The sequence below is a fragment of the Elgaria multicarinata genome, chromosome 23 (genome assembly GCF_023053635.1).
Source record: "Elgaria multicarinata webbii isolate HBS135686 ecotype San Diego chromosome 23, rElgMul1.1.pri, whole genome shotgun sequence".
Taxonomy (NCBI): Eukaryota; Metazoa; Chordata; class Lepidosauria; order Squamata; family Anguidae; genus Elgaria; species Elgaria multicarinata.
The window spans coordinates 10,394,871-10,422,486 of NC_086193.1; the positions used below are offsets into that span (position 1 = coordinate 10,394,871).

The 27,616-nt window shown below is 49.3% G+C and overlaps 3 protein-coding genes across 3 annotated transcripts; 1 reads left to right on the forward strand and 2 right to left on the reverse strand.

The window, feature by feature from the left end:
- Positions 1–5,707, forward strand: BORCS8 (BLOC-1 related complex subunit 8). The gene is made up of 4 exons (XM_063147144.1): positions 1–137; positions 879–991; positions 2,896–2,960; positions 5,426–5,707. Exons 1-4 carry the CDS (start codon positions 101–103, stop codon positions 5,529–5,531), a joined length of 321 nt encoding a protein of 106 aa, XP_063003214.1. The 5' UTR covers positions 1–100; the 3' UTR covers positions 5,532–5,707.
- A 2,150-nt stretch (positions 5,708–7,857) lies between these two features.
- Positions 7,858–16,013, reverse strand: TMEM221 (transmembrane protein 221). Its single transcript, XM_063147240.1, has 3 exons — positions 15,718–16,013; positions 8,852–8,937; positions 7,858–8,569 (listed from the first exon to the last, which is right to left on the reverse strand). The coding sequence occupies exons 1-3, from the start codon at positions 16,011–16,013 to the stop codon at positions 8,049–8,051; spliced, it is 903 nt and encodes a 300-aa protein (XP_063003310.1). The 3' UTR covers positions 7,858–8,048.
- On the reverse strand, positions 12,887–14,230 carry LOC134413153 (actin-like protein 9). The gene has a single exon (XM_063147283.1). The coding sequence runs from the start codon at positions 14,228–14,230 to the stop codon at positions 12,887–12,889; it is 1,344 nt and encodes a 447-aa protein (XP_063003353.1).
- Positions 16,014–27,616: the final 11,603 nt, after the last annotated feature.

Sequence of the window (27,616 nt, forward strand, 5' to 3'; positions counted from 1 at the left end):
CGGCGCACCGGGCCTGCCGGAAGTTTGCCGAGCAGCTGGTTTTCCGCTCTGGGTTCGCTGTCCGCTTCCCGTCCCTCCGGGTCGGGCTCGTTTCGGGATCATGGAGGAGCCCGAGATGCAGCTGAAAGTGAAGAAAGGTAACGGCGGCGGCGACTTCCGGGTTGTGTCACATGAAAAGAGGTCCGGGCGGGAATGAGGGCATGGGGACTCCATTGTTTACCCACCCGCAGCCCAGAGAACGCGTGTGTGTAGTCACATTGGGAAGGGCTCTTCCTCGTAACCTCTTTTCCTTTTTTTATCTTTTAAAAATCAACAACACCCAAACAATGTATCAAGAGTTTCTCTGAGCATGTGCAAAGTGCATTTCCTTAGCAGGAAATGTATGTTCTCTTCTAGGCACACTGGCGACCCAGACCTCTCATTCTAGCAATGAAACGTTCATCATTGATATATGGGGGGAACCGTGAGCATCTCCCCCCCAATCAGATAGAAATGGGGGTGCTTATAATTGTGGTTTTTTGGGGGGTTGTTAAGCAATAGGCTCAATTTCCTTTACTGGATCTGCTCCTGCACTGTACGCATCATGATTAGGGTGACCCTATGGAAAGGAGGGCAGGGCTCCTGTATCTTTCACAGTTGCATAGAAAAGAGGATTTCGATAGGTGTCCTTTGCAGCACCTGGTGAAATTCCCTCTTCATCACAACAGTGAAAGCTGCAGGAGCCCTGCCCTCTTTTGTAGCTGGTCACTCTAGGATAGCTCCTGCAGCTTGAAGTGTTGTGGAACGGCACTCGGCACCCGGACACTGGAAATACAGGGAGCGGTGGTCGTGGAAATGAAGCAATGAGAAACGCCCTTGCACTTCCTCTTTTTTCCTAGTCACAGACAAGTTTACAGAGAGCATGTATGTCTTGGCCAACGAACCTTCGGTCGCCTTGTATCGACTCCAGGAGCACGTCCGGCGGTCCCTCCCGGAATTAGCTCAGCATAAGGTGAGCTGCCGTCCAAATCCGAAACGAGAAGCAGGGAGGAAGCGAGGCGTGAACAAACGCTTCCCCTTGCATGCAGAAAGCTAGACTGTCAGGGCAGGTCTCGGGTTCAGTCCATCGTCTGATCTATTTGTGGTCCGTGTTGTTACATAACGGCGCCATGCGGATAAATGTTTGTGTTTCAAGGAGAAGAGTGTTTCTCCAATTTCGGGGATCCTGCATCACACTTGTGGTCCAGCGTGGCTGGAATTACGTGGCCTAGTCATTTATTTATTGCATTTATATCCCACCTTTTTTCCTCCAAGGAACCCAAGGCGGCGTACATAATCCTCCTCCTTTCCATTTTATCCTCACAACAACCCTGTGAGGTAGGCTGGGCTGAGAGGCTGTGACAGGCCCAAAGTCACCCAGTGGGTTTCCATGGCCGAGTGGGGACTCGAACCCGGATCTCCCAACTCCCAGTCCAACACCTTAGCCACTGCACCACACTGGCTCCCAGTCATGAGAGGTTGGATCCTTACCAGAGGGCTGTACTGGACGAGCCAGGATCCAGGCCTCCCTGGAGGGGAAATTATCCCACAGCCTTCACCCAGGCAAGTGCCCTCTGGATGTGTTGGACTACATCTCCCAGTATCCCCAACCATTGGCTGGGGCTAATGGAACCTGTAGTCCGGCGCTGTTATACCACAAATAACATAAGAGGAAGAAACGTTTTCCCTGTCTCGTTACTAAATTTGAATAAAGCCCCTTCAGGATTGTGTATTAATAACCACTCCGTGGGAAGAGGTGGATATTTGGAAATGAACTTTGGGGAATGGAGAAGGTCACCCTGGCGTCTTCTAGCAACTTTCTTCTTCTTCTTTTTTTCATTTAATGAAGGATTTATTCCTAATACTTTGCTTTTTCCGGGCATGAAGTATCTCCCTGATAAGCGCCGTACTGGCAAGAGAGGGAATTGTTATCCCTGAGTTCTCGTCGTATAGAAAGCAGCGTCCGTCTATTCCTCCCCAGCTCTGCTTTTTCGTGTCTTTTGGGGACCCAGCCCACGTCGTTACTTAGCTGCTGCGCTAATGCCTCGTTAATTCCATTGTCTTAAGCATTAGCCGGCTTTAGTTAATAAATGTCGGCCAATGGAGACAAATCGGAGTTTCAGAGTAGGATTTGAAAAGCGTGTGTGTGTGTGTGTGTGTGTGTGTGTGTGTGTGTGAGAGAGAGAGAGAGAGAGAGAGAGAGAGAGAGAGAGAGAGAGAGAGAAATCATAGAATGAAAGGCTTGAAAGGGTCCTTTGAGGACATCTAGTCCAACCGCTCGGTGCAGGAATCTTGCAGCTGCAGCACCCTGACAGGTACCCGTCTGCCGTCCCAACGAAAGAGAACCCACCACTTCCCGAGGCAGTTGGGAAGGGGCCCCTAACATTTAGACGAAATCTGCTCCCTGGCAATTTCCACCCGTTCATTCTAGGCCTGTCCTCTCTTTCTCGTTCCCCCACCTGGTGCCCTCAAATATTTTGGATTTCAACACCTATCAGCCACAGTCAGTGGTCAGGAATCCTGAACGTTGACGTTACAAACCTCTGGAGGACTTGAGGAGTCTAAGTTAAAGTTACTCTAGCTTAGTGACCAGATACAAAAGAGGGCAGGGCTCTTGCCGCTTTAACGGTTGTGACAAAGAGGGAATTTTACCAGGTGCGGCATGCCTACAAAAGACACCTGCTGAAATTCCTTTTTCTATGCCACTGTTAAAGATGCAGGAGCCTGCCCTCCTCTTCCTAGGGTCACCCTAGCTGAGAGGAGTTGATTGAAAGTGACTTTCTCATTCTTACTATTTCGAATTTGCTCTGTGTTTTCTGGACAGATTTTCTGCCTCTCCCAAACCTGGGTTGGTTCACCTGTCCTCTGTCTTTGCAGGCTGATGTGCAGAGCTGGGAGGAGCAGAGCCAAGGAGCCATTTATACCGTGGAGTATGCTTGCAGGTACTGGCGATAAAAGATCACATCCCCACCCCCCCTCAGAAGCTGAGATTCTTTTAAAAATCCCAGGTGACAGACAGTAAATGGCAGGAGTTCTTATTTGCATTTTCCCAGCTGAGTGCACTCCTTTAAAAAAAACACGTTAAAATTCACACGTTCAAGCATATCTTTGCAGCAATGAGGACTAGGACCCTGCCTGGTGTTTTGGGTTTTGCTTTTTTAAAAAAGGAAGCTGAATTCTTTGTCCCGTTATCCCGTTCCACGGCTTTGCAGCTCAGCCTGCCTGTACAATTTCCCCTGACTATTATCCTTTATCTTTTTATTATGAGCACTTAGACAATCTTAAGACAAGGACAGCACAAATATTAAAAGCGCTGGTTTTAAAAGGCTCAATTGGAGCGATGATAAGCGTTGTTCGTCGAACGGATCTGTTGAATGGCACATTCTAGTCCCTTCTAGAGCTGCAACACATTTCTGTCTGGTTCTGAGGGATCTCCCCTCCTCTCTCTCAGAATAAGAACATAAGTGCCCTGCTGGATCAGACCAGGGGTCCGTCTAATTCAGCATTCAGTTCACACAGTGGCCGACCAGCTGTCAGCCAGGGACCAACAAAGCAGGACACAGTGCAACAGCACCCTCCCACCCATGTTCCCCAGCAACTGACGCATATAGGCTTACTGCCTCGGATATTGGAGGTAGCACAGAGCCATCAGGGCTAGTAGCCCTTGATAGCCTTCACCTCCTCCAGGAATTGATCCAACCCCCTCTTAAAGCCCTCCGAACTGGTGGCCATCACTACATCTTGTGGCAGTGAGTTCTACGGTTTACACTGTGTGAAGAAGTCCTTCCTTTTCTCTGTCCTGAATCTCCCACCCACCAGCTTCATGGGATGACCCCACTGGGATCTAGTATTTTGAGAGAGGGAGAAAAATGTCTCCCTATATCCACCTTCTCCACACCAGGCATCATTTTGTACACCTCTATCGTGTCTCATAGAATCATGCGAGATTGCAGCCTCCTCCTGCTTCCAGTGGGGAGAAGGAAAGAAAAATATTGCCAACGCTTGGCAATTTTAACCATGTCGTCAGGATGCAACCAAAAATCATAGAATCATAGAATAGTAGAGTTAGAAGGGGCCTAAAAGGCCATCGAGTCCAACCCCCTGCTCAATGCAGGAATCTACCCTAAAGCATCCCTGACAGATGGTTGTCCAGCTGCCTCTTGAAGGCCTCTAGTGTGGGAGAGCCCACGACTTCCCTAGGTAACTGGTTCCATTGTCATACTGCTCTAACAGCCAGGAAGTTTTTCCTAATGTCCAGCCGGAATCTGGCTTCCTGTAACTTGAGCCCATTATTCCATGTCCTGCACTCTGGGAGGATCGAGAAGAGATCCTGGCCCTCCTCTGTGTGACAACCTTTTAAGTATTTGAAGAGTGCTATCATGTCTCCCCTCAATCTTCTCTTCTCCAGGCTAAACAGGCCCAGTTCTTTCAGTCTCTCTTCATAGGGCTTTGTTTCCAGACCCCTGATCCTCCTGGTTGCCCTCCTCTGAACACGCTCCAGCTTGTCTGCATCCTTGAATTGTGGAGCCCAGAACTGGATGCAATACTCTAGATGAGGCCTAACCATTGAGAGGAACCAATTCCTCACGTGATTTGGAAGCTATACTTCTATTAATGCAGCCCAAAATAGCATTTGCCTTTCTTGCAGCCATATCGCACTGTTGGCTCATATTCAGCTTGTGATCCACAACAATTCCAAGACCCTTCTCATTTGTAGTATTGCTGAATCTCCTCTAGATTCAGTGTTTAGATTATGATTCCTTAATCCACATAAGGAAATAATTCATTAACACGGATCCTCAGAACAGTTCAGTGGTGGGGATGGAGTTCAGTTTTTTTTAAATCCGGATTTACCCAGTTCACACATTTTGAACCAAACGTGGACTTGAGCACACTCTGCCTTTGAAGTATGTTGTCCACTTCTCTCCTGTCTCCCCTCAGCCTCCTTTTTCCCAAGCTAAACAATCCCAGCTGTTGTCACCTTCCCTCCTAGGGGAGAGGCTCCAGCCCCTGGCTCATTTTAGCTGCACTTTTCCCAGCTCTACGATACCTTTTTTCCCCCCGGTGCATTGACCAGAACTGTACATGGTATTCCAAGTGTGGTCGCACCCTAGATTTGTATAACGGGGCGACACGTTAGAATGTGTGCAGAGGTTGCGCTCCGGACGTCGGAGAGGAGAGCACCCAAGTTCCTAGTCCTGGTGAAGTGCGGATCTCAGTTTTGGTGGGCAGCACGCTCAGCCGTGAACGTGGAAGGTTGGAGGGAGGAGAATAAAACGCCCTTCTCCGTTTCCACCTCTGGCATTAGAGGGACAGGTTAGGCGGGAGAAGGGGGAGGCGATGAAGTCCTGAAGCAACACACACACACCCAATTATGCTACCCTTGTGCTGTCTTCTCCCACTCCAGTGCCATCAAGAACATGAAGGACAGTGGCGTGTATTTCAAGAGCATCGAAGGCTTGCTCAGACATGCCACCGCTGTCAAAGATCGGCTGAATTCTTCCCGCAGGTAGATTTTGAACCCGGACCCCTCGGGATCCAACCCGCCACGAATGCCACCCTTGCGGTTGACACGCCTGCCCTGCACAGCCAAGACGGCGAGGTGCCCTGGCTTCCGGGTGCCATCATGTTAACGAATCGTTCTTATTGTCATGGTTAATATTATTATAATTAAATATCTGAACACAAAGATCTGATATTTCAAAACAGATCCAGAGGAGAAACCAGCATTTTAGGTGGCGGAAGGCAAGGATTTTCGCCGGTGTCGTATTGCGGTGGCTTCTTCTTCACCCGACATTTGCGTGAGTTAACAAACCATTCACAACCCTAAAACAGCCCATGGGTTCTGGGTGGTTTGCTAACTGCAGCAACAGCCCGCCTTCATAGAATCATAGAATAGTAGAGTTAGAAGGGACCTACAAGGCCATCGAGTCCAACCCCCTGCTCAATGCAGGAATCCACCTCAAAGCATCCCTGACAGATGGCTGTCCAGCTGCCTCTTGAAGGCCTCTAGGGTGGGAGAGCCCACAACCTCCCTAGGTCACTGGTTCCATTGTCGTACTGCTCTAACAGTCAGGAAGTTTTTCCTGATGTCCAGCCGGAATCTGGCTTCCTTTAACTTGAGCCCGTTATTCCGTGTCCTGCGCTCTGGGAGGATCGAGAACAGATCCTGGCCCTCCTCTGTGTGACAACCTTTTAAGTATTTGAAGAGTGCTCTCATGTCTCCCCTCAGTCTTCTCTTCTCCAGGCTAAACAGGCCCAGTTCTTTCAGCCTCTCCTCATAGGGCTTTGTTTCCAGACCCCTGATCATCCTGGTTGCCCTCCTCTGAACACGCTCCAACTTGTCTGCGTCCTTCTTGAATTGTGGAGCCCAGAACTGGACACAATACTCTAGATGAGGCCAAATTGGATGACGCGGCAAGCTGCAGTGGCAGCTGGAATATTCAAAAGTTGCCCGGTGTGCCCTGGATTCCCCTGTGGCTTAAATAAGCCACGGTGGGCTGCAGTGATCGTGTGAACCCACCCACTCTCTCACTCATGGGCCATAGCTCAGAGGTAGAGTGCACACTTTGCATGGAGAATGTCCCAATTTCAATTCCTGGCGTATGCCTTTCCGTCTCTGGCGCAATTCAGACGGCACGTTTCTCAACGGTGGTCTTAGAACCCCACGGTGGAGTTTTCACACCACCGTTGAGAAATGTGTCGTCTGGCGGGAAAACTCCATGCAATGGGGGAGGTTTTTTTTATAGAAAACGCTCCACGCGGAATATCCACGCTGGGGAGAGTTCCTGCACAACCGTTGTGTAGTGTGTGGTGGGCTCCGTGGAGTTTTCCATTGCGTTGACTTTTCCCACTGGCTACAGAGTCCCCCGGCAAGAGTGGCCAAAGGAGCGCGTGCCGCTCTAGGAGGGCCGCCGGGATTGGTTTTCTTGCAGCAGTGGCTGATGGGATACCATCAGGAGGACCAAGGGAGGAGAGAGGACGCCAGCTGGTTGATGTGATCTGGGCTACCGGAGGAGGTTTTGGAGGTGGGGAGTCAGCAGACCTACAGAATCAACACAAAGTAAAATTCGAGTCCTCTTGATCCTAAAGAAATGGATGGTTTAAACAGGGGCCGACCAAGCTACCTCTACCATGGGTCCATCTAGCGCAGTTGGGCCAGGGGCGTTGAACTGAGGAGCAGAGCTGATGGGAGTTGTAGTCCAAAACATCCGGTTGGGGAAGGGCGGGGAAGACACCACCGAGTTCAAGAGGGCTAACGCCTAAGGAAACGGGCGCGGCACGTCGGCCTCAGGAACGCACGACGGATCGCCACCCGATCCCTGGCAGTGGTGCGTAGGCCGCCAGGTAATATATAGTTGAGCCTCTTTTCGCCCGAGGACCGCTCCATTCCAGAGATGCTCTCGGGGGCCACGTTCTGGGGGTGGGCGTGGCCAAAAAGACCAGCCTCTTTTACCTTGACACTCTTCCCACCTGTCACTTTCAGCCTTTTAGGGGAGGCGGGGAAACCATCCAATGATTGGCGGTTGATTGAAAGGGGGCGTTGCCCGAAGAAAGGGGCGGGGCTTTTCCCGGGGCAGCCAGATTGGAAACCTCAGAGGGCCGTCTTTGGCCCCGTGGGCCGTAGCTTCCGCACCTGTGAGCCAGGAAACGATTTTCAGACGTCATCCTGCTGGATCCGTCATCTAGTTTTGCGCAGTGGCGGACCAGACGTTACCAGGAAGCCCACAAAAGATATAAAAGCAATCTCTCTCTCTCTCCCCAAGCAACCCCTGTTTAGTAGTAGAATGCGTGGAGACGCCATTGTTACAAATAGTTGCCAATACATCTTTTCCTCTCCCCGACCCACAGCTCCGAATTCTTCTAATCCCCTCTTAAAGCCGCCTAAGCAGACGCCACCCCGCCGCTGCGCCTTATGGCAATGACTCCCGCTAATTCATGACGTGTGTGAAGGAGCCACACTCTCTTAATAGCCCTCAAAGTTTTCTGCAGAGACCTGTGTGGGTAAAAATCTCCCTGCTTTCCCATTTTCACACCAAGGTGGAATCTTTCCCGGAGCCCGCGGGCTTCCGGGAGAGAACATTCCGCATCTCCTGCGTGACCCCGTTCCAGGGCTTGCCGTGGGCCTGCAGGAGGCCGGACTCCGCCGACAGGGTCCGGTGCAGCCGAAGCACGCTGTAGCTCTCCTTCTCCGGCGTTGGCCCGGCGCTCCCCGAGGACGTGACGTTGCTGCTCGCCGGCGTGGCCAGGTGCGACTTCCGCTCCACGAACGGCGGGTACGAAAACTCCCGGTGGATCTCCGGGCGCGGCCTGGGGGCGGCCACGTTTTTCACGTTGTTGAGGTGTGCGGCGGGTGCCTCAACGCCGCGGGCCGAGTCGTTCTCGTACAGGGTGTGCGAGAGCTCTCCCCGGCTGCTGCGGGCGGCTCTGCAGGCCCGGATCAAGGCGTGTGTCACGGTGATGAAGAGTACCACAATGCCGGACGACAGGACGCACGCGCTGGTGATCCCCGTCTCGATTTCAAACAGCACCAGCATGTACATGGAGAGCGCTGGAATTTCAGGGAGGGAGATGAAATTTAATACGCGGCAATGATAAAATATAAACACAGTTGGAAGAGGTGATTCTCTGGGCTTCTCTAAACGAGCAATTTACAGCACGCTGGTGACTGGCCACTCGCGGAAGTTTGCGGGACAATTGCATGACGTCGACAACAGCCAGGACGTCTCCAATCCTTTTCTCCCACTTATCCCGTTTTCAAAAAGAATAGAGATAGTCTAGAAGCAGAGGGCGAGCAACAGCCAGGTCCAAAGGTGGGGGGGAAACAGCTCACCTGCGAGGTAGACCGAAACCCCGAAGCAAAACAAACCGACAGCCACATGCCGCACCCTGCGGCTGTCCAAAAGGAACCAGTCGCCCCTGTGAGAGCAGAAAAGGAGAAGGCGGTGGTTATGCGCATTGATTTCGCTCTATAGCAAGGGTGCAAAACCTCAAGCCCGCCCCTTCCCCCCCAACTGCCAATTATTTGGTTGTTTCCTGTCGTTTGCTCGTCCCACGCCCTCCATTCAAAATGGCTGAAATGCCTCTCCCTAGACCTAGCTGTCTAGAATCATAGAATAGTAGAGTTGGAAGGGGCTCGATATGGCAAGCTGGGAGTTGTGGGTTGTGTCTGAACCCTGTCTGGACATGCGTACGGTTGCACCTTAAATCCCACATCCAGCAAGTGCTTAATTAGGGAGGACGGGGCTCCTGTATCTTTAACAGTTGTATTGAAAAGGTAATTTCAGCAGGTGTCCTTTGTATATATGGGGAACCTGGTGAAATTTCCTCTTCATCACAACAGCTAAAGCTGCCCTCTTTTAAATCTGGTCACTCTAGTATAGCTCCTGCAGCTTTCACTGTGGTGATGAAGAAGGAATTTCACCAGGTTCTCCATATATACAAAGGACACCTGCTGAAATTCCCTTTTCTATGCAACTGTTAAACATACAGGAGCCCTGTCCTCCTTTTCATAGGGTCACCCTAATTAAGCACTCGCTGGATGTGGGATTTAAGGTGTAAACGCCCATGCGTTCCGTGCCTGAAAACCAGGATGCGATTCCTGTAATGGCAAACCTACTTCTGCTAATCAAAGTGCCCAAAATATTTCTCCTGAATTCTTTTGCACAGAGCTGGAGTAAAGTTTCTTTTGGTGCGGGGTGTGAACGCTGCAATTCAGGCAGTAACTGGGAGGCCCAGATCTGAGGCCTTCAGGAGGCGGGGAGGCTGACCGGTGTTTTTAAAAATCCATCCTTGCAGGGAGCCGCAATCCCACGAACAGGAAAAAAAAATGTGGAATGCCTGCTCGTTTTTTCCTTTCTTTGTCCGGGAGAATAGAAGCGGCTTTGTTTTGTCAATTGCACAAAGCGAAGAAAAGGAAGGGGGTGTCCAGCCAAGCAGGAACGCCGTTTGCCAAACTCCAGAGCATCTGAGAAAAAAGAAAGTGGACCCCCCAGGAAGAAAATCTGAAGCCGTAATTCGGAACGACAGCGGCGACGTGGGAAAGACGCGGGACGTGAGGCGAAGCCGTAATGAGCAGAGTTCACGCCAGTGCTCTGGATTCCCGTACGGCTCACTGAAAGGGAATTTCAGACGATGGTATGACAAAGAAGATGATTCCGTCGAGGTGCCAAAGAAATCAGGGATGCAGTACTGGGTGCAAAACTCACCTTCCTGCAATTCGTTTGTGGGACATTTCTTCCTTTTCTATTTTTTTTTTTAAAAAAAACACAACCAAGTTTCTAGTCCTTAAGATGGTGGGTGTTTTTTCCGGAAATGCCGGTTCCATTTCTAGCCAGCCTCTAGGGCAGGGATGGGGACCACGTAGCCCTCCAAAGGTTGGACTGAAACTCCTAGCGTCCCTCCCCATTGGCTTTGCTAGCTGGGGCTGATGGGAGTTGTAGTCTAGCTGCATCTGGTGAGCCACAGCTGGACTAGCCCATCTTTCTGTTTTCTCTAGGGAGTCCGCAAACAAGGCATAAAGGCAAAGTAGCCTCTTCCGTAATGTGTCCCCAGAGATTGGTACTTGGAGGTGGACTGCGCCTCAGACTGGAGGTTTCATTTACCCATCCTAGCCTCCTGCAACAGTTTGTCACCAGCATGGCCATTGGGATGATAATATGGAAAGGAGGACAGGGCTCCTGTATCTTTAACAGTGGCATAGAAAAGGGAATTTCAGCAGGTGTCATTTGTATATATAGAGAACCTGGTGAAACTCCCTCTTCATCACAACAGTTCAAGCTGCAGAAGCTATACTAGAGTGACCAGATACAAAAGAAGGCAGGGCCACTGCAGCTTGAACTGTTGTGATGAAGAGGAGATTTCACCAGGTGCTGCATGCATACAACGGACACCTGCTGAGAGTCCCTTCTCTATACAATTGTTAATGATACAGGAGCCTGGTCCTCCTTTCCATAGGGTCACCCTAATGGCCATTCTAGCTGCGAATGATGGGTGTTGTGGTCCCACACATTCAGAAGGTACCAGATTGTGGAAGAATGATGTAAAACGGGCAACGTCTGACCCTCCAGATGATTGCGCCACATTGTGGAAAGCTGAGACCTTGAAGTGCACATTGTATTTCTTTCTCGTAGCCAAGATCACGAGTCACTTTGCTACGGGCCGTCTGCGCACGTTAACCCCGACCTCTCTGCCGTGGCGCGCCCGGAAGCGGCGTTTCAAAGTCGTGCTAACGCATGTCAAACAGCCGTTCCTTCTCATTTGCGGTGGAACAGAGACAGGTTTTTTGTTAATGATTCAAAAAAGAATTCCACAAAGGTTAAATTGTCCACACCTCCAGTACGGTGTGACGGCATTAATTACAGGTAGTCCCAAACTTAAAAAGAATAACAACCAGCTTTGGTAAGAGTTGTGTGGTATAGAAATGAAATAAATAAATAAATTACGGTTGTGTCCCGGTCATCCTCGGTTCCATTTTTGTCAGGAAGATTTCGGAAAACGAATCGGAGAAATTGATCACACTCCCGAACTCACTACTCAGACAGATAGATTGCCCCTGGACACCGAAGCTCTATTTCACTATCCTGGCTGATAGATTCACCACCGACAAAGCTACGTAAGGTGCAAATGCATGCGTAGTTGGGGAATGCTAGCAGTTGGAAGACTTTTTTCTGTAAACATGCATAGGACTGTGCCCATAGAGTCTAAAATTCCTTTTCGAAGCTTCCTGCTGATAGGAGTGACTGGAGTTGTCCTCCAACATGTGTGATTTGGGCTCCCGATTCAGGATGGCTGACTGTTTCCCCCACCTAACTTTGCTCACTTTAAAAAAATATAAACAAATAAGGACATAAGAAGACCCATGCTGGATCAGACCAAGGGTCCAGCTGTCGACCAGGAACCCACAAGCAGGACACGGTGCAACAGCACCCTCGCACCCATGTTCCCCAGCAACTGCTGCACACAGGCTTACTGCCTCAAATACTGGAGGTAGCACAAAACCAGGACTAGCAGCCACTAAGGGCCTTCTCCTCCAGGAATTGATCCAACCCCCATTGAAAGCCATCCAAATCGGTGGCCATCAATACATCTTGTGGCAGTGAATTCCATCATCTAACTCTGCACTGTGTGAAGACGTCTTTCCTTTCATCTGTCCTGAATCTCCCACCCGCCAGCTTCATGGGATGACCCCGTTGGGTTCTAGTATTTTTAGAAAAATGTCTCCCTGTCCACATTCTCCACCCCATGCAGAATCTCGTCCACCTCTATCAGGTCTCCTCTTAGCCTCCTTTTTTCCAAGCTAAACAATCCCAGTTGCTGTAACCTTCCCTCCTAGGGGTGGTGCTCCAGCCCCTTCATCATTTTACTTGCCCTTTTCTGCACTTTCCCAACTCTATAATGTCCTTTTTTAGGTGGGGTGACCAGAACTCTACACAGTATTCCAAGTGTGGTCACACCCTAGATTTTTCATAAAGGCAGTATACTACTGGCAGTTTGATTCTCAATTCCTTTTCTAATGATACAAAGCTTTTGCCTTTTCTTTTCTTTTTTTATAGCAGTCGCACACTCGGTTTTCACCGAGCTGTCCACCACAACCCCGAGACCTCTGGGTGGATGTGTCACCCGTGTTATTCCCCCTTCGTGAGGAGCATAGCCAAGTCAGGTGACTTGAATTTAGGTATGGTGTGTCCTACGGCACATTTGTATGATGAGGTATGAATTTGACCTGACAGGGAACTGGGGGGGGGGTTACTCTTCAGCCAATAACAACAAGCCGCATTTCGGGCGTAGGCAAACACACTGATTTATTTTACGTCCCCTTCCCTGCCGTTTCAGCCTTGAGCGGTCCTGGGGGTGTATCCTGCCCAACTCAGTAGCACTTCCTGTGAACAATGTAGGGCCCACGCTCCACGTATTCCTCTTTCCTGATCCAACAAGGCTGGAAGTTTTTCAAGGAGGCAAGAATCGAGCCCCCCGTCCAGACTGAATAGTGCCTCAACGGGGCGCTTGTGACGTTCACTTTTGTGTTGGTGTGCACGGTAGCCATGAGCTCTCGCGTGAACCTCTTTTCCAAGCCCTTGAAGAGGGACGACCCTCCGCACAACAGGATGTTTTTATACATTTCCTTCCTGGATTCTTCGGGGACCTTCCTTAAGCTTTTTTCGGCCATGCCGTGGATTCCTAGGAGAGTCAGGCCCGGCATCTGGGGAGGGTTGAACAACATCTCTGGACACTGGAACCTCTCTTTCCCCAAAGTGATCACTTGGCCGTCGGGCAACTGGTAGTCCACCATGTATTCCCGCTTGGGTCGGTTCCACTCGTTCTCAAAATCGAGGGCCACGTAGCAGCACTTTTGTTTGATGTCGTCGACGACACTGAACATTCTTTCGTCGCAGTAATGCCCCGTGTCCTTAAGAAGGTCCATCAGAAAAGACGTCATGTTCACCCCGGCAATGTCCATCCTTTCTGTGGCATGTGGGAGATTGTAGCCTTCATGGACCGGCACGGTGTGTGTCGTGGCATAGCCTGTATCTACCACCAACCCACTAATCTTCCCATGGGCATAGACCGACAAGACGGACTGATACGCCACGTACATCCCGGGAGAGTTGAGGGACTCAAACACCACCTCCACCAACTTTTCTCTGTTCGTGGTCGGACAGAGGGGAGGATCAGACATCAAAAGGGCATGGTCTTCTGGAGCAACTTTGAGGTCGTGGTAGAAGAGGTGCCTCCACAGGACTTCGGCTGCCTCCCAGTCTATGATTATGCCGTGTCTTACCGGCAAAATGAGATCAACGTCAGGCTCGAACTGAGCTCTCTCCCCTACGAATGTATCTGCTCTGTCTCTTCTCGTCCTCATGGACTTTTCCGTTGGATATCCAACAACAGTCCCAATGACCGACTGGGGCGTCTGTTGACCTGCAAACCCAGCTTTACAGGTTCCGGTACCCGTATCGATCACGACAGCTCCTGTCTTGACTACGGCGTGGCTCCTCACCGGAGTTGTCGACCTCGTCATGGTAGCCCCTCTTTTCCTGGAAGAGTGCCTGGATCGGGACGACCGGTCCAACGCCTGTCCCGAAGAAGGGCTCCTTGAACTGGGATGCCCCGGGCTCACCAGCCTCAACCCTGGGCTCTTGGATCGCGAAGACCCCCGACTATTCATCCGCAAAGGGCCCGGGCTGGGCGATCTGGCATTTCGGAAGGACATTTCTAAGGGGACTTCAGCTGCTTTCTACAAGGCCAAGCTGTGGACTGCAACGCCACAGTGCCAGCTGTTGGCCAGAGGTGTAGCTCCATGCCCAAGCCGGCGTTGTAGCTCCCAGTTGTGAGCCACAACACCTCAGTGCCAGCTCTGTGATCACAAAGGATGTCTACGACATCACATCAGCACCTTGGGTCTTCCCCAGTTGTGATCACCTCCTTCTAACCATCACTCGAGGGGCGAGGGGACGTGGTTCAGTTCTTCCCAAGTGCCTCCCACCATTTTCCTGTCTGCCTGAAGGCTTTGAGGCATTCCACAAGAAACAATGGGCAGCAGGCTGGAATTCTGGAATCTTCACGGCAGATGGAACGCCAAGTATCACCTGTCAGCTCCTCTTGGATGATCCGGACGGAAGAGTTCCTGGAAAGCCAGGCCACATCCAGGGCATCATCGGACGAGTGTTTTATCGCACGCTGGCTACTGCCCATTTACGGATGCTTGCACGTCCGTCTGGCCCTTTTCCCGTCACCAAACGGACACCTTTTTAAATAGGGTGACCTATGGAAAAGAGGACCGGGCTCTTGTATCTCTAACAGCTGCACAGAAAAGGGAATTTCAGCAGGTGTCATTGGTACGCCTGCAGCACCCGGTGAAATGCCCTCTTCGTCACGACAGTCAAAGGTGCAGGAGCCCTGCCCTCTTTAGCTAGAGTGACCAGATGCAAAAGAGGGCAAGGCGCCTGCAGCTTTAACTCTTTTGGATCTGGAAAAGGTGCAAAAAAAAAGGCAACTCAAACGATCCAGGGGGCTGGAGCATCTCCCCTAGGAGGGAAGGTGACAACAGCTGGGATTGTTTAGCTTGGGGAAAAGGAGGCTGAAGGGAGACATGATAGAGGTGGACAAAATGATGCCTGGTGTGGAGAAGCTGGATATAGGGAGACCTTTTTCTCCCTCTCTCAAAATACTAGAACCCACCAGGGCTCCTGTATCTTCAGCAGTGGTATAGAAAAGGGGATTTCAGCAGGTGTCATTTGTATGCACGCACACCTGGTGAAATGCATAGACGTGCATAAAAGCAGAAGAATACTTGCAGTTTTATTCTCAATCTTTTTTCTAATGACGCCCTCTTCCTTGCAAGAGTTAAAGCTGCAGGAGCTTTGCCCTCTTTTGCATCTGGCCACTCTAGCTAAAGAGGGCAGGGCTGTCGTGACGAAGAGGGCATTTTACCGGGTGCTGCATGCCTACACCTGCGGAAATTCCTTTTTCTGGACGCTTCTGTACGAAATTTATTTATTTATTTATTTATTTATTTTATATACCGTCTCATAGCCGAAGCTCTCTGGGCGGTTTACAAAAGGGCAAAATGCATCAAAAGAGGCGACGTGTGAAACTGTAAACTAGAATTTAAAATAGTTTTGTAAAATTGAATTGATTGAAATAATTCGCCCACTGAAGGGCCCCTCCCAGGTACACTCACCTGCCCGCTGTACTCACCTGTCCGGCCCAAGAGCGTCCCCTGGCGGCGCGCATCGCTCGGCGCCGCAGTAGCCGTGCAGGAGGCTCAGCAGGAGACAGCTGAGGCTGAGCACCAGGCAGAGGGAGGCCAGCACGGCCGAGAGGGGCAGAAGCACCCGCCGGGCTCCCTCCGGCAGGCCGCTGTGCCCGGCTCCGGCCCGGCTGCCGGCTTGGATCTGGAAAATCAGCATGGACGCCAGCACCGCCATCAAGCCGGCCACGGTGCCAAAAAGCACCAGGGCGCCCAGGGCGCGTTGCCCGTACGGGGAGAGCATGCTCTCGCGGTTTGGGGGGCAGGCAAGGCGGGATCGGGCCCGGCTGGGGCAGGGAGGGGGCAGGCGGCGCTGGGGCAGCTGGGGGCCGGGAAGGAGCCGGAGGGAAAGTGCGGCGGACAAAGTTTGGCCGCTCCAAGTCCGCGTCGTCGAGGCGGCGCTTTGGAGACGGCGGAGGGGGGCGCGGCGGGCCGAGGGAGGGGAGGGGAGGGGCCGCTTGGGGGGGGAATCAACACCCCCCTCAGCCCTGTAGCGTGGGGGGGGCGTTAACCCCCTTACATCCCCCCCAATATTCCCTGCCCCCTAACCCCATTTTTAATTATAATTTTTTACAAAGAAATATTTTAAAAACCGTTGACAGTTTTGCAAGGCAGACCAGCCACCCCCACCCCGGGAACTTTAGCCTGGCTACGGGCCTGTTTCTCCCCCCCACCCCCACGGATGGATTAGACTACAACTCCCATCATCCCCTGCTTGTAGTCCAGATGGGTTTGCTGTCCAAACCCATCTGGCAGCTCAGGGAAAGCTGAAAGGAACACCTTGGCTTGGCTTCACCTTGTTCTCCAACCCCCACCACAGATGGATTAGACTACAACCCCCATCATCCCCTGCTTGTAGTCCAGATGGGTTTGCAGTCAGAGATGGATTAGACTACAACCCCCATCATCCCCTGCTTGTAGTCCAGATGGGTTTGCAGTCAGAGATGGATTAGACTACAACCCCCATCATCCCCTGCTTGTAGTCCAGATGGGTTTGCAGTCCAAACCCATCTGGCAGCCCAGGGAAAGCTGAAAGGAACACCTTGGCTTGGCTTCGCCTTGTCGTCGCCCCCCGCCTACAGATGGATTAGACTACAACCTCCATCATCCCCAGATTGCTGGCCGATGATGATGGGTTCTGCAGTCCAACCCCATCTGGACAGCAAGCAGCTCAGGGAAAGCTGAAAGGAACACCTTGGCTTGGCTTCTCCTTTGTGGCTCTTTTGTGGCTGCTGCCGCCTCTGCGGTTAATTTAATGGGCCTGAAAATGAAAATAAATAAATACAAAGGTTTGCATTCTCGCTGAACAGAGGAGATGGGTTATAAACGATAAATAGATGGGTTAATTGTTGGAATATAGGGCGGGATCCAAATGTTTTAATAAATAATAAATAAATAAAAATAATAAACTATCCTGAGTACTATGAAATGACTAGAACATTCTATGATTAGATATGAAATAATAATAATAATAATACCAAAACTACATCCTAAAAGATAACAGCATAACAAGAGATTTATGTAGGAAATGTCATCAATTCCAAGAAACAATAGACCACGTAACAGGAGGATGTAAAATTCTGGCAGGAATGGACTATGCAGACAGACACAACACAGCCTCAAAAATAATTCACCAGCAACTGGCCATCAGATTCAACCTCATCAAACAACCTGTGCCATACTATACATACTCACCCAAAACAATCTTGGAAAAAGCAGATCATAAAATATACTGAGACAGAACAATTCATTCGGACGAGACAAATACCTTGCAATCGACCAGACATAACAGTTATAGACAGAAAAGAAAAACACGCTTACCTCATTGACATAGCAATACTTAATGACAACACTTAAAGCTGCAGGAGCTATATTAGAGTGACTAGATACAAAAGAGGGTAGGGCTCCTGCAGCTTTACCTGTTGTGATGATGAGGGAATTTCACCGGCTGCTGCATGCATATAAATGGCTCCTGCTGAAATTCCCTTTTCTACGCACCTGTTAAACTAGGTCATCCTAGTTCAAATCTCTCCCAGGGGTCTCTAAAAGTGAAATCTCTGGGTTGTGGGTGTGTCATACTCAGAAGGATGCATATCACTTCAAACATATATTCGTGAACACTGAAGTGCCATCCAATGAAAAGCTGAGGATGTGGTACTCCGTCAATACCTGAAAGTATTGCATTTCTATTTAAATGGCAGCTGTTATTTCTAAATTGGCACCTCTACAGATATATTAGCAGGGGGAAATTTGATGCAAATCTCTTGGGTGTATTTCCTCTTTTTTGGTCACATAATCTTCCTCCTGCGCTCCACTTCTACCCTCACAACTACAACCCTATGAGGCAGGCTGGGCTGAGAGTCTGTGATCAGCTCAAAGTCACCCAGTGAGCTTCCATGGGTGGGACTCGAACCCGGATCTCTGGACTCCCAGTCCAACACTCTAGCTGCTACACCACACTGTCTCTCTTTATAAAAAGTTGTGTGTGTTGAATCATCATCATATATTTCTTACCCGCCTCTCCCTCTGGATCAAGACGGGGAACAAGATAGAATACAAAACATTATAAAATACATAAAACTGATTCAAACATAAAACTAATACATTGTTAAAACCAGCCAGATTTCTTAAAATTTGACTGGGTAGGCCTGCCGGAAGAGAGCACTCTTAGTCTTTATAGCTTTTGTATATTCAGAAAGAGTGTTGAGTTGGCGAACCTCTCATGTATTGGAAGGTACCACAAAGATCCCAGCCTTTCTCAACCTGGGGCGCTCCAGATGTGTTGGACTACAACTCCCAGAATGCCCCAGCCAGCTGGCTGGGGCATTCTGGGAGATGCAGTCCAACACATCTGGAGCGCCCCAGGTTGAGAACCACTGATCTAGTCCAACCCTCTGCAACGTGCAGGAAAACCAATTCCGCCATGCATGAGACAGGGCTGTCCAGTGTCTTCTTAAAGCTCTCCAGAGATGGAGAAGCCACAACTTCTGTATGTAGACCGGTCCACCGTTGTACAGTTCTTACTCTCGGGAAGTTTCCCCTTATATTTAAATTGGAATTTAGGTAGATGTAACTTCTACCCGTTATTTTGGCATATAAAATAAAGAGGAGAAAAACTTCCTGACCGTTAGAGCAGTACGACAAAACATCAGGAGAAATGTCTTGACTGTTAGAGCAGTACAACACTGGAACCCATGACCTAGGGAGGTTGTGGGCTCTCCCACACTAGAGGCCTTCAAGAGGCAGCTGGACAGCCATCTGCCAGGGATGCTTTAAGCCTGCATTAAGCAGGGGGTTGGGCTTGATGGCCTTAGAAGCCCCCTCCAACTCTACTATGATGCTATGCTTCTATAACCCGTCAATGTCCTTCTGGAAATGTGATGCTCATTGTTGCTTGAATGAGGCTGTTGTTGTTTTGGCTGATGGATGAGCCAGAGCAGTGTAGAATGTGGAATCACAGAGTTGGGAGGGACCTTAGAGATCATCCAGTCTCACCCCCTTGTTCAATGCAGGCTGTCTTTTAGACAGGTAGAGCAATTCTCCAGGGTGCTGGCTGCTGGCCCAGCGTCCCTTTTTTCTCTCTGCCCATGCTGGCTGCCTCCCATAATACTTTGCTGGCACCCAAAATAGCCCTCCATGCCAGCATTGAGTGACCTTCGAGTCCAGATGAAAGGGGGTGGCCAAAATCCACTTTCTCTTTTGCGTGGGTGGTACCAGCTTCTTCCGCTACCAGAGCCCGGGGGGAGAAATCGGACATGAGGGGCTAATTTTGAGAGACACCGATGTCTTTGGCAAGTTGCCCCGTCTGGGCTCCCGACGCCATCCAATCTCCTGGGATTTGTGGATCCCACGTCACCAGGCTGTAATTCCACCCCCAACGTTCCCTTGTGTCAGCCAGGGCTGATAGGAACTGTAGTCCCACAAATATGGCAAGCACTAGCGTAGAAAAGAGTATAAAAGGTATATATCCCGTAATGCAGGAGTCTTGTAGGCAAGGGTTTGGGCAAGCCGACACGAAGAGGAATGGACAGCCAGCAGCAACCCTTGGCTGAGAGAAAGCGGGCTCGGTGGCTACGTTATTCCTCCTCCCTCCCCATAGCTTTTTCCTTGTGTGCCATATCTTTATAGATTGTCAGCCTGCAGGGGCAAGGGTTATCTTCTTTGACTGATTGCACATAAGCCCATTTGGGAAGCTGTTTAGTGGAGAAGTGGGATAAAAATGACTTGAAATAAATAAATAAAAGGCTTCTTACATTTTTGTGAATGTGAAAACCTTTTAAAAAAAACAACCTACAAATGCTTCTTCAAGCACGCGCTTAACCCGATCATAAATCTGGGGGACACCAAACAGCGGTTTCCCTGCAACCTGGCCACGTACTCCTTCATTTAAACCTGTTGCCCTCCAAATATTTCGGATGACAACTCCCATGATCCCCAACTAACTGGGCGAACGGTTCGGGCTGAGAATTCTATCAACCCGATCCAACGTTACTTTTTCTGTTCTGTGATAGCAGTCCGCCACATGGCGCCCTCCGGCTGTGTTGGACTACAACTCCCATCACTCCAGCCTTCTGATGGGAGTTGTAGTCCAACACAGCTGGAGGGAAGAACGCAAGCCATCTGTTCCAGCTGATGTCCACGGAGAGCCACATTTTCTAGGAGGGATTTAATCCCTTTTTAAAAACACCAACAACAAACCCATCTCAACTAATTACTTTTCTTTACAGCCTTCTCTGTGACATTGTCAGGACGGGGCGCCCTTCTCCCCTTCCCCATAGGAGCAAACTTTGAGGCTGCCCTCAGGCCTAGAGATCCTTTAACTTCGCCCAAAGAAACAGCAGAACGTGTACTTTACTTCCCAGGGACCCAGGCTCAATCTTTCTGATGCTGCAGAGATGGCTACGGCATGTGTGTGCATGTGTGTGTGTGTATTAATGAACTAATCCTAATTGCTTAATTGCTAATCTTAATTGCTCCCAGAGGCCAGGGTGTGGGGAGGCACCAGCCTCGGAGGCAGTCTGTCCTCCACGGGCCACGATCCGTGAACGTCTTCCAACCTGTTCCAAATGGGGTTTCGCTCTCTTTTTTAAAAAAAAATATCCCTGGAGGCTGAAATTGATGGGACTTGAGTCTGAGGTTTAGATCCAGAGTGAGCAAACTGGGTTCATCCAGATGTTTGTTTGATTAATAACATTTTTATATTGCCCCAAAGCAGTATGAAAACGGTCAGTTCACAATTGCCCGACAAGGTGACCCTATGGAAAGGAGGACAGGGCTCCTGCATCTTTAACAGTTGTATCGAAAAGGGAATTTCAGCAGGTGCCCTTTGTATGCATGCAGCACCCGGTGAAACGCCTTCTTCATCACAACAGTGAAAGCTGCAGGAGCCCTGCCCTCTTTTGCTAGAGTGACCAGATGCAAAAGAGGGCAAGGCTCCTGCAGCTTGAACTGTTGTGACGAAGGGGGAATTTCGCCATGCGTACAAACGACACCTGCTGAAATCCCCTTTTCTCTACAACTGTAGAGCCCGGTCCTCCTTTCCATAGGGTCACCCTATACAACGCCCATCATTCCTCACCCTTCTCCAGCAGGGATTCCTTTTGGGAAGTTCTCCAGGGTTTCAGGCAGCCTCTCCCACTGAACAGAGCCGGCCCTCTCATTAGGCAATGTGAAGCTGTTGCCTCGGGCAGCAGATGCTAGGAGGTGGCAGCAAGAGGATGCTGGACAGACCTGTGTGCATCCCTTTTACCCTGGCCTGCTGCCTTTTGCTGCTGCAGGGGTTCCTGTCCCACCTTTCAGGGCTGAAGTCAGATTTATTTGCCAATCCGACCAGCTTTTGCACACGGATCAGGCGGGCATGGCAACTCGTCCCTCGCTTCGGACAGCAAAATGTGCCGAGGCAGCTCAGCTACAGATGAACTTGTCACACAACACAAGCAAATAGTTGCTGGGTCCAGCCGAACATCCTCCTTACCCAGTTTCTCGTCTCCAGCGGTGTCTGCTTACCGTTGCTTCTCCGCCCGCACGTTTGTCCATCATTACTTCCTCTTTCGAAAGAGGAAGTAAACAACATGCCCAAGGCTCAAAACAGTGGGCCGTTTTGATCCGGCTGCTTCTCCCGCACACAGCAGGAGATAGCGGCAACGTCCGGCTTTAAAAATAAGTTGGATTTAACGGGGTGTTTCTTTGCGGAGTGAAGAAGGCTAGGAGGGGCGGGAGGCAGACAACGTTGTGAGAGGGACCCGCGCAAACCCGTGCACGCCCGGTGGTAAAACGCCCGCCGGATGGCGCTCTTCGCCGACCTTGAGGTCGCGCGATTGATGCATCTGTTAGTTTCAGGCATTGTTTTTCTAGTCCGAATCCCCTGCGATTCTGTTTTGCCTTCTTGTGCCCTTCATAGGGCGGGAGAACGAAGGGCGGGGAGGGGGGCATTGGGAACATGCCAAACACATCCAGACGTAATCTCTCTTTCGGAAGGCCCCTCCTGGGCCCAGATATATCGGGAGGTGTCAGCCTCCGCTAAGCGCTCTCTCTCTCTCTCTCGCCCTTTTGGCCCCATGCCAGCTTCTCTCATGTAACCGGAGGCCTTTGGTTGCATCAGTTTCCTCTCCAGCGCTTGTAAACACAAACCATCCTCCAGGGAATTGGGACCTCTGGTTCTCCAAGGACAGTAGATCCAGCAAAGCACACGGAGATCTATCAGAGAGAGATGTGCGTATATGCCGTAGAAAGAGGAGACAGAATAGAGGAGAACACCTCTATTATTATTATTATTATTAATAATAATAATAATAATAATAATAATTTACTTTTACATTTTATAATTGAATCTATAGCCCACCTTTTCACATGGTCCTCCTCCTCTGCATTTGATCTGCACAACAACCCTGAAAGGTAGGTTAGGCTGAGGATCTGTGACTGGCCCAAAGTCACCCAAGTGAGGTTCATAATCACCCAGTGAGGTTCATAATGTCACACAGAGGAGGGCCAGGATCTCTTCTCGATCCTCCCAGAGTGCAGGACACGGAATAACGGGCTCAAATTACAGGAAACCAGATTCCGGCTGGACATCAGGAAAAATGTCCTGTCGGTTAGAGCAGCACGACAATAGAACCAGTGACCTAGGGAGGTGGTGGGCTCTCCCACACTAGAGGCCTTCAAGAGGCAGCTGGACAACCATCTGTCAGGGATTCTTTAAGGTGGATTCCTGTATTGAGCAGGGGGTTGGAATTGATGGCCTTATAGGCCCCTTCCAACTCTACTATACTATGATTCTATAATGTCTGAAGTCCGGTTTCTGAGAGGGAAGGGGAAATTGTCCGTTTGGCTGGGAGTGACCCTTCACACAGACCCTGATGGAAGGAGTAACTTTCTGCGACAAGGCAAGGGCTGGAAAGAGGTCCACACAGCAGTCTATCTTTGCGGTAACTACTAGGACGTGGGTAACTTTTCCAGGCTGGTGTCATGACCAACCTAAGCCCCATTTATTCCAAAGGGTTGACTCTAATAGGATGTACCGTATGTTGGATTTTACCTATTATTTTTTGTGAAACCAATATTTATTATTACATTTTTATACGGCCCAGTAGTCGAGGCTCTCTGGGCAGCGCACAATGAACACCATAAAATACAATCATTTAAACTAGGGAACTCACTTCCACAAGATGTAGCGATGGTGCCCAATTTGGATGGCTTTCAAAGGGGGTTGGATCAATTCCTGGAGGAGGAGTAGAAGGCTACCTATGGCTACCAGTCCTGATGGCCCTGTGCTACCTCCAGTATCTGAGGCAGTAAGCCTGTGGGCGCCAGTTGATGGGGAACATGGGTGAGAGGACAGTGGGCCCTCAACAACTGCCCTACCATGCTGAGATGTGGTGCTCGCCTTTCTCCAAACACCAGATGCTGGAGAGAAACAGCCATAGATGACCCCCACCTCTGCCCGCACAGAAAAACTCTGTGGAGTTCTTTTCCTTGCCAAAGTCGAGAAGCACAGACCACCAGCTTTTCTTTTACATTGTCAAGTTGAAATGTGCTCCACTTTGCTAGACAACCTTCTAAAAATATCTGTTTTGAAAGGGAACGAGCGACTGAAACGGCTGGGAAGGGAGGTGGCAGCGTTGCCGACAGTCGCCATTTTTAATTTTTATCAAAGGGAGTCGTTTTCAAAAGGTTTAGTGATTTGCACCGGAGCGCTACACCTCTGGGAACGTGCAGAATGCCTCTTCACCTGCCCAGGACAGCTCTTATTCCCATTTTAATTCTTTCCAACTCTATCCAGGCTTTGAAGGACATGGAATGAGGTTTAATCCCGTTGTTTGCAGTCTGTTTTATATTGTAAGCTCCGTGAGTGCAGGGCTCTATGTTGTCTAGACAGCTTGATAAAGTTATTACATTGCTGGTGCAGTCTTTTATTTTCTTTTATTTGGGGGGCATTTTTATACCGCCCGTTTGCCACAAACGAGAAGACAAATACGAAATGCCAGCGATGCAAACAAAACGTAATATATAAACGACGAGGCCCCAAGTCTCGCTGAATAAAAGAATCGAGCAAGATTAAAATTGCACCGAAAAGTCTTGGGAATTAAAATAAACGAAAACGTCAATGTCTCATGCAAACAGGTCAGTAAGATGGACACCAGACAAACCTCTGGGAAATGTATTCCTACCACCATGAAAGCCATCAGGTGAAGAACTTATTGCTGCAGTGTTCAGTCCTTCAGTTCAAGAAGCCAGCCACCCAGCCATGCCCCTTTTGAGGACTCCATTCCGGCCTTGTCCTCCAACAGACACTCAGCATTGCTCGCCACTGAACATATTTGGGGTCTTTGCCAGGAGGAAGGTAAGATTCCCCTGGTCCATGGGGGGAAACAGAATCAACGAAATTGACGCATCTAAATACCTGGGCATATGGTTTCATGAAGCTCAAAACTGGAGGGCACATGGCAAACATACCAAAAGCAAAGCTGAACAAACTATTGGTGCGTTATCCCGATTCTTCTTTGCGAAAGGTGGGAAATATCTACCGGCAGCCATCCGGGTTTACAAAGCTAAAATAGTGTCTCAGACTCTGTTTGGAGCTCCAATATGGTTTCCACACTTCAAAAGTTCTCTTGAAGGAGTGCAACATCTCTACCTCAGGCTTATATTCGGAGTCCCTAGATGTGTTTCCGGTGCTGCCCTCAACTTGGAGGCTGGACTAAGTACACTAAAATGCCAAGCTTGGATATTCACCATACACTACTGGCTCCGCTGTCACCTAACACTCACTTCCAACTCCTTGGTTGCCAAAGTCCTGTTAGAACCCTCCGAATCTCACTGGTCTAGGGCAGTGGTGCAAAAAGTAACCTCAATAGGGCTATCCCCTTTTTTTCTGCTATCTCTGGACTTGGACAGCGCTAAACAGATCACCAAACAGAGACTACTAGATATAGACCACCAAGAGCTCCGGGGAACTGCCTGGGGACCATGTTCCCCCCAATCATTGGGTCTCCCAGTCCCTTCTTGCAAAGACGGAATGCCATACCTGGGTTGGTTAACCATTCCCAAATACAGGAAGGCATTCACCCTAGCAAGATTTAATGTCCTCCCCTCCAAGTTGCTGGAGGGCAGATATAAGAAAATTCCACCCAAAAACAGATACTGCCCATGTAATAACATCGAGGTGGAATCCATTCTGCATGTGCTCTTCCATTGCAATTTTTACCAACAGGCAAGGAAAGACCTATTATGTCCTATTATGCAACGTCTCCCTGGACGCTCCCCTGAGTCACTCCTGATTAGTCTACTTCAGGGCTCCAGTAAATCTACCACTGAGCAGGTGGCCAAATTCCTGAATGTGGCCATCCGCACCAGTTCTCTTATGGATGTCTGATTGCGCTTAAATCCACAGATTAGCAATTTTATGATCTATCTATCCCCCCCTTTTTCCCACTATGCCAGGCCCCAATAACCCAATTCTGTTCCCTTTTCAGAAACCAACAAATAACAATCTAGTATCTTTAGTGGTTTTGTAACACTCCCTCTTTTTTATCCCTACTTTGTACTGTTTTATATAATGGTGTATCTTCTTGTTTTATATTGGTCTGTTGACTGTAAATAAAGAAATACAAATATATTTGGGGGGGAGGGGCCGTTTTTAGTGTTTTCCCCCTGGATATATTTTTAGTTCTGCAAACTTCAAATTTCCCCAGATTTGCTGATACCTCCCTCTCGTGTGTGGGTGGCCCTGTTTGGGCTAAATGCACAGTGGCACTCAGAGAATGAGTTTGCTATTAGCAGGACGTGTGCTGATAATAATAGACATTTTGACTTCCTGAACCTTATTTTTTGCTACCTGGTTCTTACTAAGCATTCCGTATTTTGTCATTGGGAAGACGTACAACCCGCCTTCCAGTGAAAGGGTTATCAAGGCGGTTGACAAGGCGACAGATCGTATTAATAAAATAAATAATGAAATTTGGAACACATGTGCACGCACTAATCCACGGCTGAAGGGCCACGGAGGTGGTGAGAGGGAGAAGTAGCAGATGCCACAGCTTACCTGCCCACTGGCCCTCAGCTCGCCAAATAAGTGTCAGCATTTTTCTCCCTCTCATTTATTTATTACTTATTTATTTAATTACATTTATATACCGCCCCACAGCGGGAAGTTCACAAAAGCTAAAAACAGTAAACATTAAAAATATACAAAATTTTAAAACCATCAGGGACATGACAGCAGTATAAAAACAGCAGTATGGGGAGGTTCATGTGGGGAGAGGCGTTCCATCAGGTATTGCGGTCCCAAGCCATGTAGGGCTTTATAGGTTAAAACCAGCACCTTGAATTGGGCTCGGAAACATATAGGCAGCCAATGCAAGCGGGGCAGAATCAGTGTTATAAGCTGATTGGTGGGAGATTCAGGACAGATCAAAGGAAGGACTTCTTCACACAGCACAGAGCTAAACTGAGGAACTCACCACCACAAGATGTGGTGATGGGCACCAATTTGGATGGCTTTAAAAAGGGGTTGGATCAATTCCTGGAAGAGGAGAAGGCTATCAAGGGCTACTAGCCCTGACGGCCCTTTGCAGATGAACTGGGTTAGTTTGGGCATCAGAGGCTCTGAACACAAACATATGGTATAGTGGTTAGAGCAGCATGGATGCAATCATGTGGTGCAGTGGTTAGAGCATCCTGGCCCATCCTGGCACCCTCCTGAGGTGTTGGGATGATGAGATCTGTAGTCCAACACCTCAGGAGGGCGCCAGGATGGGGCAGATTGGATTAGGAGCTGGGAGACCCAGGTTCAAATCTCTCCTCATCTCGGTCTGGTCCACTATACCTTTCAGCCAAACCTACCTTGCAGTCGGGTGTTGTGAAGATAAACTGTGCAGTGTGGGGGAGAGCCCATATAGGTTGCTTTGAGCTACTTACAAGGCAAACGGTTGTAAATCCAGCAGGCCTACCCAGTCGCATGTTAAGATATTTGACTCTTATTTTAATATTGTATTAGTTGTATATGTTTTAATCAGTTTTAAGTATTTTATGGTATTTGTATCTAATGTTGTTCCCTGCCTCAATTCAGAGGGAGAGGCGGGTAAGAAATAAATAAATATATTATTATTGTTGTTGTTGTTGTTGTTGTTGTTATTAAATGGAATTACAAAACTGAAAGTTGCCTCAAAAGTCATCTAACCCTAACCCCTTGCTGATGCAAGAAATGTTCTGTGACGGATTTAATAAAATATCACCGGTGTACTAAAATAAAAACCTGCTATTTTACTCTGCCCTTCTGATTCGATTGTTCTTGCTGCTGTTTTTATTATTATTGTTGTTGCTTTTTATTGCTTTTTTTAATGACACCTT